The following is a 17,029-nucleotide window of genomic DNA, read 5'->3' as shown; positions in this document are numbered from 1 at the left end:
AAGGAGAATGGAGGCAGTCAGTGTAAATGTCAGTTACTACTCAAATAGAAAACAAATGTATGTAGCCAGAGAAGAAATCTTTGCAGGACAGAGCAATCTGTGACTGTAAGTTTCCAAATGGCCAAAGAATTAAGAGAAGCATTCAGCTGGTAACCCATGGCATCCTAGTTGAGATGGATGATGGAAAAGGGCTGACAAGTATCAAGGAGGTACAATAAAGCTTGGTGATAGTCTTATTGTTTCTGAAGAAAACGAAATTGCCCTTCCAATGAGGGAAATATGGCTTACTTAGAATAGTATTACTTTTGTTATGGTAAGAATGTGTAAATACTCCAGAAGTGCCTACAAAGAGCTGTAAAGCACTTTGGCTTCAGTTTGGAAAATGCTGAATATTCCTCTAAATTTTTTTTTTCCTACTCTGTTCCAGCTATTTCAGAGGTAACAGCCAGGCAGAAATGGCTATTTTGTGTGATCTGAAGTCACTGTAGTATCATTTAACACTATTTGGGCACTTTGTGGCTGGAAGTTGAGAAGGTGGTTTTATAGCCATTCTTGAAATAAGACTCAGAGTTCTTCCTACCTCTGCTAAGGAAACTGAGGCATGGCAAAATGTAGAGCTTAGTCTTGGAGATACTCCTTTTGCCCTTGTTACCAATGAGATGTGAGCAGGTCCTCTAGAACCAAATTTCCATGTGATGAATTAGACTTTTCAGATTCTCATTGAGTTTTGGTTTTTTTTCCCATGTGCCTACATCTTGTGAATACCTTTGATATAGAAGAGAGGCATATTCATTTATTGGCACTGGGGATCAATCCAGATGTTAGTTACGGTACAATATGGAGCAGTGTGATAAAGAGACCATTTTTTTGCTGGAGGGATAGATGAGGAATCAGAAGGAAGAGAAGGAAACAGAGCATACTGTGATAAATTATGTACATGTTCTTAATAGGGTCACTACTCACTAAGGCCTTGTGTGTGAGCTCTGAGAATGAAAGGATGTTTTACATTGCGTTTTCATCATTTTCTTCTGGAAATTTATCATTGAAAGAGCCACCAGCTCATAGTTACAGTGTTTTAAGTGGTGATGCCACAGCAAAATCATTTTTCTTGCAGTGAAGTCTAGGTTCATTCTCTAAGTTCAAGCATGTTTTCTCTCCATTTAGGACTCATTCTGGCGACCAGAGCATTTCAGCTGTCATTTCTTCAGGCTGGATAGAGGTTAATGAGGTTTGGGCAGACAGTTCTGCTACTGTATTGCTTTAGATGGAGGAAATTGCTTACTTATTATTTATCATTATCATTCTTGTCCAAAATGTGCTTGCGTTTTATGAAAGGAAACAGATGCTTATGCCAAGAATCTTACAGCATAGATGAAGAAATAATGAATTAGCAAAATGGAATTTATTAAGAGAACATAATTTTCTGACTGGAAAAGGAGATATTCATCCAAGGAAGTGTCTTGCTAGCTATTCAGTTTAAGTGGTTTCAATTAATATAATGTTAATGGTGTGCACATGTGTATGGAAGACGGGCTGTGGGTTCAAATAGTAACACTACGTGGAGTTTAAGAAAAGCAGAGCAGAAATTTATCATTTATTTCTTTGTTTTAGAGTTCTCCAACTCTAAAGTTACTTCAAAGTGAATTAGGGTGGAGTATTTGGTCTGATGTGTCTTCAATGGAAGAAACGAAGCAGGAGATGGGACTGTACTTATCAGTAGACCTTATTATTCAGTTCATCCTGTGATAAGTGAACATAGCAGGTTCTTTTAGGCTCCCCTCAATCTTTTACTTGTTTGTGGTGGACTTCATCGATCCATAGTTCGGCCTGCCTGATAATGTGAGAAGACAGCAAATGTAAATGGCAAAGTCAATGAGTATTTCCTTTCAGCTGAAACAAAGCAAGTCAGATCGACTATCAAACCCATTGAATCTATACTCTTGTATGCAGTGGAATTTATTACCTTGTTAGAAACTAAAACAAAACAAAACAAAAAAAAGGGTGCGACCACTTTTTGTTATTGTACTTTAGAGAGGAAGAATTTTATGTGAGGAGTGTCCTATGGGAACACTCCAGTAACTCTATCAAAGAGACTGAAACTGATAAAATTTGAAACCTGCAGCTGCAGTTCCTTTGGGAGCTCCATAACAGTGGTACATGTGGCAGCCTTTCAGTTCAGAAAGGGAAGCATATGACTGCAGCCAAAGCCCTTTCAACACAGTTTTAGGTAAGCTGATCTGCATAAAAGCCATTGTAATCTCTTGTGCTGCTCAGGTTTTAGGCAATATTTTTGTTTCATAATGCTGTTTCTGTGTCCACTAAAAACATCTGCTTAGACGTGCCAGGCTCGATCGTGCACCCTCTTACATCACTTGGCAAATGAGGTCACTTCGAGTAAATAGCAGTATTATGGAGAGTAGAATGAAAGCCCCAGGATTTAAATGCTCAAACTCAAGCTGCAGCCCATTATGATGGCTGAAAATGATGCAGCAATGCTGAAAAGGCTCTGTGGGTGCAGTGGATGAGGTGAGCAGCAGGGAGGACTCAAACACAAGTAATCACATCCTAAGAGATCCTCTTTTCCCAGAACCAAGCACTGACTGAAGGCATGAACATGCAGCCCCTTTGCAAACTGCCCTGCTCAGAGTGGGTTCATACAGCACTCATTCCTGCATTCTATTTGCAGCAGCAGTTGTGTGCTTATACTTGGTAATTAATGGCAACACTGAGCTGGAGCATACTGTTAGGACATTAATATAACAGACATAAACTATGGGCATTATAGGGAATAGGCTGCAAGGGAGGAAAAGCAGCCTGTGGGGTTGCCTGCCTCTCTCCAAGCTGCTGCCAGACAACTGCAGCCACCTCACTCAGCCAGGGGCCAGGTCACTCAAAGCATGATTTCAATTAACCAGAAGCATTATGAACTCTTAGCATGAAGTCTTGAAATTAGCATGAAGGGGAAAAGGGGCAAGAAGATGTACCATGAAGGGCCAGGCCTTCCCAGGGCAGCTTTGAGGCAGACACCACTCACTACCACCACTCCTCCAGATGAATTCTCTGTACTCTTAGATGCTTTTGCCTCCATGGTCTATTTGACCAATCTACTGAAAATTATTAAGAGCAACTTATCTAAATCCACCTTTGAGTTAATCTGTGGCCTAAGGCTCTGACTTACACTAATGGGACCTATGGACCCACAATAAAGATGAAAAATAGTAGCTATTAAATCTGTAAAAAGGAAACGACTCAGAAAAGGCAAGGGATGCCAAGCTGGCCAAGGCAGAGGGGAGTCAGACTTACAGGACCATATGGCTCAGGCATAGTTTGAATTATCCTTCCAATTAAAGTCACTTTATATAAAACATCTGTTCTCTGAATTTAACCATTTGGAGAAAAACCTTTAAATACTTCATTGTGTTTTTGGTTGCTCTGTTCCCAGCCTTTTGTGGAGCTAATGTCCCTGAAGAAGGTGTGTGTGTGTGGTTTCTTTTGATGCTACCAAACATTAGTGCAGGCCTGTGCATTTTCCTTTGTTGAGCATTCACATTTTCACCTACTCTCCAGCCACACAGTGTACTTGCTAGCAGGGTCTTAGGAGTCAGTTAATTTGTTGACTGAAACCTTTGACCTCACAGGTCAAAATAGTCCGCTTTGCTCAGAGTGAGTGGGACATAAAAAAAAAACAACCTCAGCAACTAGTCATTATTCCCTGATTTCAGACTATCATTGTGTTTTTATTAACCCTAGATGAATTTAGAACAACTTGTTAGATGACAGGTAGGGCTTTACCTTGCACCTGCCCTTCTCACCCTCTGCAACACTGGTTGCAGATGGGTTTGGAGCTAGTCATGCTTGCTGTTTCATTGAGGAAACACAAGTGGTATCTGTTCTGTTTTGTACTTCTCCAGGGAAGGGAACAGGATCCAGGTATCAGCTCTCTTAAGCCAAGTGCCATGAGAAAACCTACAGTCTTAAAAGGTCAAACACCAGCTGATTCTGTGCTTCAGTTTGTTGGGTGAAGTGGAGTCTGGTCTCCTCTATCTTCAGCAGTGCTTCTTATGGAGCATGTGCTGTTTAATTTTGGCTTGCTGTAGTTTTAATTTCTGGGGAAAAAAGCTCCAGAAATAATGCAGGCAGTTCCATTCAAGCTGTTCTGCACATGTCAGTATATGATGGAGTTCCAAAGTCCAGCACAGCCAGGATACGGTTGTCCAGTAGGGACTCAAGCAAGATCTGCTGGACATAAAAGAGTTGTGCTGTTTGAAACTGTAACACCAGATTTCCTTCCTGCTAGCATATTTATATGTCCCAAGTGCCAAGTCTCTCTCTTCTTTCTGCTGTGGAATAACATACTGTATCTTGATTTATAGAATGCCAAGCATCCAGATGCCTCTTGTTATCTCCTCTCTCAGAGAAGCAAAACTAGTACTTAGGGCTACAGGTTGCCACCATCAGCCCTACCATGTGTCTGACTAATGGCTTAAATACAAAGAAACATCCCTGTGAAGCTCAGGAAGCAATCTTCTTTAACTGGTCAGACAGAACAAGGGGTAGGAAGCACCATCATCTGGCTTAAGCACAGATGGGTACAGGGGCCCGAAGACCAAGAAAAGAGGAGATAAGACGAGTATTCTCCACCAGACTTCTGAAATGAGCTCAATCTGGAACAATTTTGCCAACCACTGTGGATTATTCAGGAGCTCACAGCTTCTGAAACACATTCTGTACCCACAGAAACACCTCCGTACCAATGCAATGAAGCACTCACCAGAAGTGCCAGAGCTCTCAGCTCAGCATCCCACAGAGGTGCAGCACTTTTACAGGTAGGAACATAGGTGTTCACACTCCAAATAGACCCTGAAACTAAAACAGTTCTCCAGTACCGGAATCCCTCAGAGGCTTCTTCTGGATTTGATGTCTCCCTCCCTAACCAGCAAAAAGATAATCTCTATGGAATTACAGAAATATTCATAAAGAACTCTATGAGGGTTACATTTTTTAGTGCCTGCCTCCCAGCTAGAGTGACAGCTCTGGGTTTATTTCAGTGCAGACAGAATCGGCGCCTAAGTGGTCTTATTCACTTCTTTGTAATCTCTTGATAAGGATGCAAATCCCATTCTTTCTCCTGCTGCCGCTCTCACTCTCTTGAAATCGGCTGTTCATGGTGACTAAATGCTTCTATCCAAAACTGGCTGTCATCCAAAAGCAGATGGGCAGAAAGCCTACAAGCAACAGCAAGCTAGCAATTTATATTAGAGCGCAGAGCAGAGCTACACAGAACGCTTTGTTTGAACGAGCAGAGCTCTGTGTGCTATTGAATATATGCAAATAACCAGCGAGTGTGCGTTTCTACAATGATGCTGGCATATTTTAAAATCCTTAAATACTCTCAGTGGCTCTCCATACCGTGATGGATTTGTTCTCTGTTGCTGGTTCTTTGAATGAAAATTACATGTCGGCTTGGCACAAATAACTTCATGCCTACCTGAAATGTACTAGTTCTTACTTCCACCTTCAGGTGCTGTGCACTGCTGATTCTGTGTTTTTGAGTGGGAAATATAAGGAGATGGAAGCATTCAAGGAGCAGAAAAAGGAAAAAGAAATTCATATGAAGAAATGATACGATACAGCAATTTTAAAAGCAAAGTACACTGGATAATTTAGTATAGAGTGGAGCTAGGTATGGTTCTTTATATTAAAATGTCTTTTTAAACAGGTTAATATTGCATGAGAGGATAGTTGTGCATTGCATACTGGCAGAGCATCTTTAGCAGCGGCAAGCCCTTAAGTGGGCAAATGGCAGGCAGGTATGAGCAGTGCCTGACCAGAGCTGTCATGGAGCAGCTGGCAGCACTGAAACCCTGTCTGTGCACAGCTCATAGGGACTACCATAAGCACCGCAGGTAGCTGGGTCTGCTTGTTTATGTGCCCTTACATGTCACAGTGTGGTGTGTGAGCCTCTCTTACAAACTTAATACCTTAATTACAAAAAGACTAAACCTTAATTATGGCACTGTGTCACAGAAGGGAAGATCATATACACCAGTGTTCTGTACCCTTGGAGGAACAACCACTGTGATGCTGCTGCTTTTGCTGGGGTAGCAGCCATTTATCCATTTGCACTAGCACAAGCACTACAATATCTCTATTACCAGTTCTCAGCCTCCCCGAGCTTGGAGTTATGTTTCAGAATCAGTGTGAGATCCACTGCAATTCACCCACTTAAGTAGTGTTCAAAATGTCCTTCTCAAGAGACCATCTTCAAAACCCCTGCTTACCCCATCGGGGAGCTATTAATTCCCCTTTTCTTTTAAACCAATGTGAATTTAGTACTAGTTAACATCTATTCTAGCAGGAAGGAAGGACAACTTGTGACCTGGTAGGTCTTTTCCATCTGCACTATAATGATAAATGTGCCTCTGGTGTTCAGCCTTGCTTCCTCTGGCTGCTGTTTGATGGCTGAAAACTGAACAGATGCTGCGGTGGCCATGCACACATGCTGTGACACAGGAAATACCATCACACAGTCATTCTGCACTAACTGGTGCCTGCTGATCTCTGGAACAGCCTGGATGCCCCCCCAAGAAGGACATGTCCTTGTCTGGGACTTTTTGGTGGCTTGTACTTCATGCTCCCAAGGCTGACAAGCACTCAGCTGGGTGCTCCCAAAAGAAAAACATCTCGTGTAAATCACAACAAAACTCATTTACCAGGGTCAGTATGTTACATAGAAGGCTCCCATCGATGTTTAGAGTTTTGGGAGCAATGTTGTGCATCAGATAGGGTATTTTTCAGTTGTTGGGTGGGTGAGTCCCTACCCACATTGGTGACACAGAGCAGGTGGGTGGTTGGACTAGATGATCTTAGAGGTCTCGTCCTACCTAAGATTCTATTCAGTGATTCCATCTAGCATTTCACTATTTCATTCTGCATTTCCTTTTCTTACTGCTTTTCAAGCCATTGCTTTCTGTGTAATTCATTCCATTTGTCCCAGCATCAGATCTTTCAGTTTTGCCTTGTGCTCTGCAAAGACCTGCTGTATCACTGCTTTTATTTTAATGTCTTGTGGATTTGGTTGTACAGCACACTGGCAGACTGCTGTCTGGGTTTTAAGCATATCTGCCCAGTGGTTTTAATGGTCAATTTTATCACAAGAATGATAATAGTGAATATTATATGCTAAAATATAAAGCCATTTACCTGTGAAGTACAGCTTTGAGGGTATGTTCTATATTCTTTCTTTTTCCAAACCAAATGCAAGCCATGTGAGAAAGCAGCAGCCCATCTGTTGCATGCCCAGAGGGAAAGAGAACCGTGATATCCTCCTCTGAAATTGGGAAGTTACTCTCCAAAAATAAATTAAGCCATTAATAGCTTGGAGAACACTTCATAGGTGAAAGGATTTCTGTCATCAAGAAGCAGGTGTATGTGTATTATTCCTCAATGACTGATAAATTGTATACATGATAGTGTCATACAGTCATTCTATAGAGATTGCTTTGCTGTGGGTTAATTTGGGCAGTACATGTTCTTTGTGGTGTGGTGGTATGATAGACACAGTGAATATCAGGAAGCCCTTTGCAAAAGGAAGAAATTTGCTTTCTGTTCTTTGTGGTCAGCACCTAAAAATCACCTGTGGGCGCCTACCTGGGTTAACCACACCTGTAAAGGGTTCCTGCATAATTCCTCCTGCCAAAGTTAGGGTCTTTCCCTACAAATAAATCACTTTACATACATCATCACTGTTCCTCCAGCAGCGAGCTGACAACAGGCTGCTAGAAGGGCTGATCACTTCCAGTTCTCATAGTGTTAAATAGCTATTTTTAATGAGATAGGGAGAACCAGGAGCTTGGGGCTAGATGGCACCTGCAGGTCATGGAGCACACCTGCCTCCTCTGGGGTATTGCTTACAGGTGCTGCCCTCATTGAGCCATCCACTGTGTCACAGGTGTTCAGCTACCTGGGGAGGGGAGGGCAAGGGCCCCCAGGTTTGGGGTGGGCTGCAGCACATTCTCTGCCCTTATGAAACGATGGACTGAGGGCTCCCATTTGAGCCTGATGCTGCTTGCTCAGCTGCAGCACAACGACGCCTACCGAGCCCCTGCCTGAAGCCAAGAGGGAGGGGTGAATTCACCGCAGCAAGAGTTTGCGGTGTGATGGCAAACACGGACACCTAGTGGTACTTCAGTGCAGGGCACGGCAGTTCTTTCTTGTCTCTTGCATTTTTCTTGGGTCTTAAATGTACCATACCAGATCGGGTCCCATACTGGATCAGAAAAAAAAAAACCCTTGTAATTCTCAAATTATCCCACAGCAAAGAAACCTTAGCAAATATTATAGCAATATCTTATTCTTTCAATAGCTGTGTGTGTTCTAGTTACAAGAAGAGCATGTCAGAGCTTGAGAAATTGATCTCTTGTATGTTCCATCAGCTCACTGAGCTCTTTCCACAAGGATTAATGGTAGCACTGTGTCTGAATGGCCTCCAACAGCTGCCATGGTTTGTTTGGTTTGGTTGATTTTTTTTCTATCTATTTACAAATAATCTTTCAGAGAATTATTTCCTTCTTCTTCCCCCAATCTAGCATTTCGTCTACGGCAGAGACACAGGACAGGTGAGAACCAGTCCTTGTCCACTGACCCCTTTCTGTAATCATACATATCGCAACTGTGAATGGGATTTCTTTTCATGCCTGCTTCATAAGACACACAAACCACTGTGCCATTGAGTGGGGAGAGTGCTGTTCCCATGGGAGTGTGCATTTGAGACTGCCTGGCCAGCAGTAAGGGATTTTGAGGTTGTACAGCTCGAGAGTGATGTCTGTCTGTAGAAATGGGTTTGCACTTCTAAGAGGCTCGCCCATTCCAACTGATGAGCAGATCCCACTTCTCCCTGAGTTCACATAGATATCAGGCATTGTACAACATTTCTCTCAGCTCAGTTGGATTTGCAAGTGGTTAATTTAAAAACATTTTATAATGCACCTGTCTTTAGCTTAGTATCCCAAGTGAGGTTTGTGATATCACAGGGTTTTGAATCCGCTTGGTTGCTGCTCAATACCTTTTGAATCAGTGAGCTAATTCAATCAGATTTTATACTGGGATAAGGGGCTCAAAGGATCCTGCATGTTCCAGGAAGCAGGCAGCACATAGATACGAACCCAGATGAGGGCCCCTAATAATAGGCAGGCAGCGAGCAATCCAGATTTGTGCTCACACCTGTTTAGACACCTGCAAATCCAACCCTGAGATCCAAATCTGTAAGAAAACAAGCTTTGTTAGCTGTGCTGCCTGTGCAGTCGCTTTCTCTGCTTTGTTCTGCTGTATACACAAATGCTTCTATGCAGTCTCGGGTTATACAGAGACCAAGGTTAAACAGAGACCAGTATTGTTCCTTGCATATCGCAGGGTGTGAGACTGAAGGAAAGCAGCAGGTTGCCAGCACTCAATATGGATGTAAAACGATACATTTATTCTTAGATACAAATCCTGGAAGTCAGCGTATAATCAGTCACTCTTCGTTTATATAGTTACACCTCTGTTTTCCATCAGACAGCGTGGGAGGAGCTGTTCTGATCTGCCCCATCAGGATCCCCTAATCTCTCAGAAGGACCTTAGAGCAAGTTTGGGAAGAAGAGGGCAATGTTTTTTGTCCTGCAAAAAGTGGTAGCTGTATCCTCACTGTGTGGTGGCATCTGGGAATGTGTCTGCCTTGTGCTGTAAGAGGGAGCTGGATTTGTTCTGCCATGAGGCACAGTGCCAAGGCTGTTGGCTGGGATAGTGCCAGGCTAGAAAGGAGCCCCAGAAACTAAAGAGAAAAAAAAAGCAAGGCTTCTGATGGGCACCCCCAGCTAGAAAACTGTGGCATTCAAGAGGCCATGGGGTGGGTAGCTTTGATTTCTTACTCAGGCCCAACAGAATGAGTAAGAAGTAAAGGAAACAAGGGTCACAACGTGTTGAACTTTGGCAAAAGAAATGATTAACTTGGCTTCTAAGGAGCACAAAGCCTGCCTTTGCCAGTGTAAATATGATGCAAAGATGATTGCTTTCATTCTGCCCTCTCTAACTCCTATTCCTACTCTATTTATTTTATTTCTTTTTCCCTTGAACCCGGGCAGTTGTCTGGAGGGTGTGAACTAACCGTGGTGCTCCAGGACTTCACGGCGGGCCACAGCAGTGAGCTGAGCATTCAGGTGGGGCAGACTGTGGAGCTGCTGGAGAGGCCGAGCGAGAGGCCAGGCTGGTGTTTGGTGAGAACCACGGAGCGGAGCCCACCGCAGGAAGGGCTGGTCCCCAGCAGCGCTCTCTGCATTTCCCATTCCCGCAGCAGCGTGGAGATGGATTGCTTCTTCCCTTCAGGAAAAGGTAGGCAACAGCCTGACAGGTGTTATGGACTGTTTTGAATTTTCCCCTCTTGTATCTTGTAAGCTGCTTGGGCTGCTTTGGCAGTCAACGTGGGCAAAGGATCGTGTAGTCATGAGTGAGTTTTGTTACTGGGTCTCTGTGAGTCAGCACAGCACCAGCCCAGCTCCATCCCATGAATCAATGTTTGTATTTCTGTGTCTTTTTCTGTGTGGCAGTTGTTACCATGTTAAGATGCAGGATAAAAATAAGACACAAGAATTGCTTTCAGTGCCTAGAAGCTGAGATGGAGGGGGGAAAACCCAACGTGGGGGAAAAAGAATGCTGTGTATGCACACAGCATGCCCTAAATTGTGGACGTGTTATTTTATGCATTCCACTGTGCACATTAATGCATGGTCTTTTACTATATCCCCACTGCCCACCTATGATTGCAAACAAGCCACCAGTGAATACTGGTACACCAGGATGACTGGTGAACTGGAGGTGGTGAGTGTACTGGTATGATACAAGAGGTAAAGCAGGTGTTACAATGAGAGTGTGATGAAACAGCCTGAGAGGCTGGGCCTTGACGTCATTTTGCATGGAAATGACCTGCCCTTTCCTACAAACACCTGCACTGAATGGTGAAATATTGTTTGTCTTCGGTGGTGTCTGTGGCCTATTCAGTTGGTGTCATGTTCTGAGCGTTGAGTGTCTCATGCATCACATCCGTGCAGCCAGAGATGCAGGAGGTGCCCCATGTTGCTGGAGTGGGACCTGCTCCATTCAGGGTGTGCAGAGCAGGTCCCCTCAGGACTGTGTTCCTGTCACAGTTAGGGCAAGGGGAATGGCTCCTATCATCCCATTCCGTGCGTCAAACCTGCAGCCTCAACTGGCTTAATAAAGTTGTTTATTTTTTTCCCTTTGCATTAGGGAAAGTAGAACTTGATCCTTCTTCGTTTGGACAAGTTAAGCTTGGTAGTTTTGCTTGTTTTGAGAAAGAGCACTCCCTGCAGGCAGGGAGCAGGGAACAAACAGGGCACTGCAAAGGGCCCAGAGTCATTTTGCCTTAAAAAGCATAGGAGGGAGGAGGAGAAATGCTGGCTGTCCCCACTGCCTAAGGTGCAAACTCCAGCATGTCCATGTCACTCAGACTTGCCACACCTGGAGCCTGGCCTGGCCACTGGCTTCTCCAAAGACCATGCAGATCTCTGGGAACCCCAGCTGCACCTCCGTTTAGATTACAGTAAACAGGTGAAGCTGAAATTCAGCCTGGCAGAGCCCAGCGTGGTGTGACTCACAGGAAGCACATGAATGTGTCTGCTGGGTGCAGGCCATTGCTCAGGACACTGTGAAAGGCCACATGGCATGGCGTACAGGGAAGCTGGCAGTCCCAAGGAGGATGGAGGCAGGGTGGTGGCGGAATCAGGCTGTCTGAGCACAGCACAGCCAGGCCACAGGGCACATCATCCTGCTAGCTCACTGAGCTGGCACACGTGCTCCTCCTGGCAGGTGCAGTCAGCCTGGGGTTGCTCCAGCCATGTGTTCATGGCCTTTACTACCTCCCATCTCCTTCCCCTGCAGCCTCTGTTTTCTTCCTGCACATGCCAAACCTGTATCAGGGAGCTTCAGCACTAATGGGATCTCCAGAAGTGATGCTAGACGTTATAAAAATAACTGTCCAGCTTACAGTTTTGGCTGCTGTACAGCAAATAGGTTCTTCTGGGTCTAATCAGCTGTCCCTCTATTGGGAGAACAGGAAATTGTTTAAACTGAATAAACAGATGCTGGGAATAAAGAAAGGGGAGTAAGTGTGAAGAGGGAAATGCACTAGCCTCTGGAGCCTGCTAGTCTCATGAGGTGCTGCAAGGATTAGCATCATGCATGGCTTCTGGCTATTCAGACTAGTGCCCATCTCTGTTTCCAGTATCTTTTGGCATGGTTTGGATTATGAACCCCTCAGTCTAAACTTCCAAAATGTGTGGCCTTGCTCTACAATGCAGGGAAAAGGCTGATACATCTAATGTGAACACCAAGTAGACTTCCCACATCTGTTTCAAATACATAAAGACATACAGCTGTGAAATATGCTGGATTTTGCTTGCAGTTACCGAGACATGCAATCCTTTGCTTTACAAACGCTGCAATTTCAAGAATAGAAAATACCTGTACTTAAAAGGTAGCATTCCTAATGGTAAAATTTGCCAGCTTTGATGTAAGCATACAGAGTTTTGACAGATACTTTAAAATAGTTGCATCTTCTTGGTGCAATATGATAAATTGCTGTTCTGTCCTAAATGAATTACTGTGAACCATAGACATAAAACAGGCTAGTGAGCATAGACTCAACAAAGATACTTACCATCCCTAAAATGAGAGAGAAAAGAAGCATCTGAACCATCAGCACCTGAACAGAACACTATCCATGAAAGCCACTGGAAATATAAAGTCAGAGTTCACTACTGAATGTGTGCTCCGATTCTCTTCCTATTTATTTATTTTCTACACTATTTCTTTAAAAATAGTTACATAAAATCTTACACAAGAAAAATGTTGATGCAAATGTAAGAGAACAAACCCCAAACAGAACGCTTCCTATGTTTCATAATGAAGCATCTTTGCAGATTTCTCATGCACTTGTTCAGCTAAAGTGCAGAGATGTCGAGGATCAGTCTCCCAGCCTTCCGTCCCGCTTCTGGCTGTGTTCCTGTAGAGGATACACACTTAGTTTTTTCATGACTTGACTACAGCTCGGAGCCCCATAGAGCCCTGTCTGTTCTTGCTTTCCAGCGATCTGACAGTGTTTGCAATTACCCTCTGTAAAAGGGCAAACAGGTTTCTGGGATTCACCTTACATAAATATTTTATGGATGACTGAGTAAAAAGAACTGGTCTGCAGTCTCTGTTACTGTATTTGAAAACTTATGTATATTTTTTCATGACTGGCATTCCCTTGGAAGGAAAAAGAAAGACCTGTGGCACTAGGAATGAAGCTCTGTTTGAACTGTCTCACGGGGCTAATTACAGGAAAACTGTGACTTTTATTCCTGTCTCTTTTACTCTATAATTGAGCTCTAAGGTATTAAACTGTAAATTTCAAATTAAGAGAGAAATCTGCACGGATGGAAAGCAACCTAATGACCTAGTCAATATTCATTAAGCACACTGGCGTATTCCTGGTATCAGCCTACTAGCTTCAGCTGAGTGATTCCATATTTGTACTTGGCCCATGAAACCTTTGGATAAAACCTTGATCCTACAGCTCTTGTCCACTCACTCAGCAGTTTTGCTGTATAATCAAAGTCCCAGTGTAATTCAAAAGCTACTTCTTATAGAAATGTTAAGCAATTTCCATCACCGAAGAAAAAAGGTGTTAAAACAGTAGGGCTCTATAGGACTAAGTTTAGGCTGATGATATGCGAAGGGACCCCACTCAGGGCCCCAGACCAGATCCTGCCTGTGGGATGCTTGTGTCTGGTCCATCTGTCTGGAGGAGATGAGGAACACATTATTTTAAGATGCTATGCAAACATCTTGCTGCGCAGGCAGACGGCCACTTAACAGCAGGGCTTTGGTGGTAGTGGTGGGTCCTTGCAACAGCAAATTGAGCAATGATTGGGTGTCTTCCAGCTGCATGGGGAACATAGGCCTCACAAGGTGTTTGTTAGCAGGGTGAGCAACTTCCCAGCTGGATCCTGCTGGCCTGAGTGCATCAACTGTGATACCATTAGACTTTGGTCAGGAGAGCCAGTGGTTTCAGTGCTGCTCAGGGGACAGAGGGTGTTTGCATGCTGAGCTGTAAAAGAAAGAAGCAGAGGAAGGGCAAATAGAGTCCTGAGAGAAGAATAGCATCAATGAAAATGAAGTTACCTTGAAAACTGCATTTTGTGACCATTCCTTGTGGGAAAGAGCAGATGAATAAATGGATTAGTGTGCAAAGCCAATGAGAGTAATGTGGCTCTTGTTGGGGTTTTAAGTCTCTTTTCTCCAGACTCTGACCTCAGAAGAGTAACTACTTAGGAAAAAACATAATTGTTTCTTCCCATGTCTTGGTTTTTAGGAACATCTTGAATCTTAGTAAGGAAAAAGAACCTGGGCTGCTTTTATTATGTCCCTATTCCTGTGGAATATTAAATTGTGGTCTGCACTGGCTCATGCACTTTTTCTTTTGTGTTTTAAACAATCTTTGTTGCAAAACATATTCTATGGTAATGATTCCTGATTTCTTGGGGGAACTGTGTGAGGATGATTCAGAAGTTGTAGTGCATGCTTTAAACCTTCAGTTGTCCTTGTGGCTGAGAAATTGGTTTTGCCTTTGAAAGCCTTAATTAAGAGCAGTCGATTAAACTGTTTGTAAGGCTTCAAACTAAAGGAAACATTTTATTAGGTAACAGTTGATTTAACTGGCATGTAAACAGGGGTTTTCATTAAACAAGCAATCTTCAGGTTCTCAGTGTTCAGAGTCACAATTTCACTGTATAGTTATTCAAAAGAGGTCAGATGAACCCCTCCTGCTGGCTTTTGATGCCTCATGGTACCTTTGCTACAAGTTGAGGACATGGCTTACATAGAACAATCCCATCAGGAGAGCTCTTACTGCATTTTCACTCCTTTTCAATTATGGCAGAGCTGCTGGAAACCACTCAGCTAACCAACATGGTGTAACACAGCAGCCTCTATGGGCCAGCAGCATGTGCTGCCAGAACCCAGCTTTGGGCTACTTATTTGGGAATAAATAATAGTAATAATAATAATAATAATAATAATAATAATAATAATAATAATAATATTCTAAGACAGAGATGGGTGTGACTCCATGCAGTTTTGAAAGGGATGAAAAAAGGATGAGAGAACTCCAGACTGCTTTGTTATTTCAATCAAGTGGCCTTTATGTTTTGTTGTGTATTTTTTTTCTCTCCTTTGTTTTCCACCTCTCTCCAACAATGGCTGTTTGGCTTCACTTTCATGGGTGTTTGCAGCTTCTTCCCACCAATTTGCTCCTTTCTCCCTTAGTGGGCAGTGGCTGCTCTGATGATGGAAAGGTTGGTGATACCTCACTCCCATATCTACTATTATCTTTTGATCCTTGGATTCTGTATTTTTTTCCGCCTCGTGGTCATCCCATGGAAGAAGTCAGATACCTGTATAATGTCCATTCTTAATGCTTTCTCCTGGACTCCATTATCCAGCTTGTGAGGAGTCTGGAGCACAAGCCTTATCAGGAAGAGCTGAGGGAACTGAGATTATTTAGTCTGGAGAAGAGAAGGCTCAGGGGAGATCTTATAGCTCTCTATGACTACCTGAAGGGAGGTTATAGTGAGGTTGGCTTCCTCTCCTGTGTAACTAGTATAGGACTGGAGGGAACAGCCTCAAGCTACACCAGAAGAAACTCAGTTTGGACATTAGGAAAAGCTCCCAAAGAGTGGTCAGGCATTGGAATGGGCTGCCCAAGGAAGTGGTGGAGTCACCAACCCTGGAGGTTCAAGAAATGTTTAGATTTTGTACTGAGGGACATGGTTTAGTGGGGAAATATTGGTGATAGGTGGAAGGTTGGACTGGATGGTCTTGGAGGTTTTTTCCAACCTTGTCACTGAGGTTGGATGATGATTCTGTGATTCTAGCTCCAAAATAATAAAAAATAAGCAAGTATTTAACTACCATTGGCAATATGGGTGATGAGATCTGGGTTTTATTGCTTTGAAGAGGTAGACCAAGAGAAGCCTGAGAGAATGAGTGAATAGGGACATTCATATTGCTATGTCTTTTGTTCTGCCAGAACTTTTACCTGTATATTAGTACATCAAGAATGTACAAGTCCACAGGGAGTTGCAGCTGCAGGCCATGGAGGCAAGTCATATTCAGGCTGTTGGAGCCATGATCTGATGGCTTGTGAGTGTGTCACAGTTTTATGTATAAAACCATGACAGAGTGACATGGTGTTTTCATTTCCTTACCTTTTTTTTTTTAATATGGTATTGCCAGATATTTAAAACTAAGCTTCAAACACGTTGATTTGTTTAGGACATATCAGGTACCAGTGAAGTCAACTGCACTTATTGCTTCAGCTGCACTGTTATCTAATCAAAGCCAAAGTCCTCCAGTGCTCTACCTGGAACAGTTTTTTTTGGAGAAGTACAATTTAGATGAATGCTATGATAAAACAGGAAAGGCTATTTTGGGGGAAGTTGCTTTGCTTTTTTTCAAAGGATTTTTATTATTTTAAACACAGGAGTGTTTGTTTAAAAGAGAGAAGGCCTGCAAATTTTCTTGTTTACTTTGCCTTTGCTTCCCTTTCTGACAGGGGGTAAAACTTTATCCACCTAATCCCCAGTCAGCTTAACCCCAAATTTTGATATACAGTGGCCGTGCTGTATTTTGTACTGGGAGAGGAAAAAATGGGACTCGGATTTAAAATGCTGCAGTCAGCTGCACTCATCAGGAATATCAAAGAATTCAGCACTTGGTCTGGCAGAGAAACTGGGGGGAAATTCAGCAGTGATACAGACAGAGCTATAATCCACACCTTCTGAGTCACAAAAATCCTACCAGAAGGGTTAGATATTTGGACACATCAGTGTGTCTTGGGCCTGATTCTGCTTATTAATATGGGACCCACCCATCTGCTTTTCCTGCTCTTTCATCCATCCCTGTCACAGGTCACCCTCACTGTGGATGTACTAAG

The 17,029-nt window shown here is 43.2% G+C and overlaps 1 protein-coding gene across 5 annotated transcripts in view; it reads left to right on the top strand.

The window, feature by feature from the left end:
• Positions 1–17,029, top strand: part of KALRN (kalirin RhoGEF kinase) — a 434,957-nt gene that overhangs the window by 343,176 nt on the left and 74,752 nt on the right. For 4 of the 5 annotated variants that reach the window (XM_032445881.1, XM_032445880.1, XM_032445878.1 and 1 more), the window contains 2 exons: positions 8,589–8,618; positions 10,122–10,368. In XM_032445881.1, the coding sequence (XP_032301772.1) occupies positions 8,589–8,618; positions 10,122–10,368 (277 nt within the window). The remainder of the gene's footprint in view (positions 1–8,588; positions 8,619–10,121; positions 10,369–17,029) is intronic. The other variant, XM_032445877.1, reaches the window with a different exon arrangement.

The sequence above is a fragment of the Coturnix japonica genome, chromosome 7, assembly GCF_001577835.2.
Source record: "Coturnix japonica isolate 7356 chromosome 7, Coturnix japonica 2.1, whole genome shotgun sequence".
Classification (NCBI taxonomy): Eukaryota; Metazoa; Chordata; class Aves; order Galliformes; family Phasianidae; genus Coturnix; species Coturnix japonica.
This window is presented reverse-complemented; position numbering and strand designations above follow the sequence as displayed.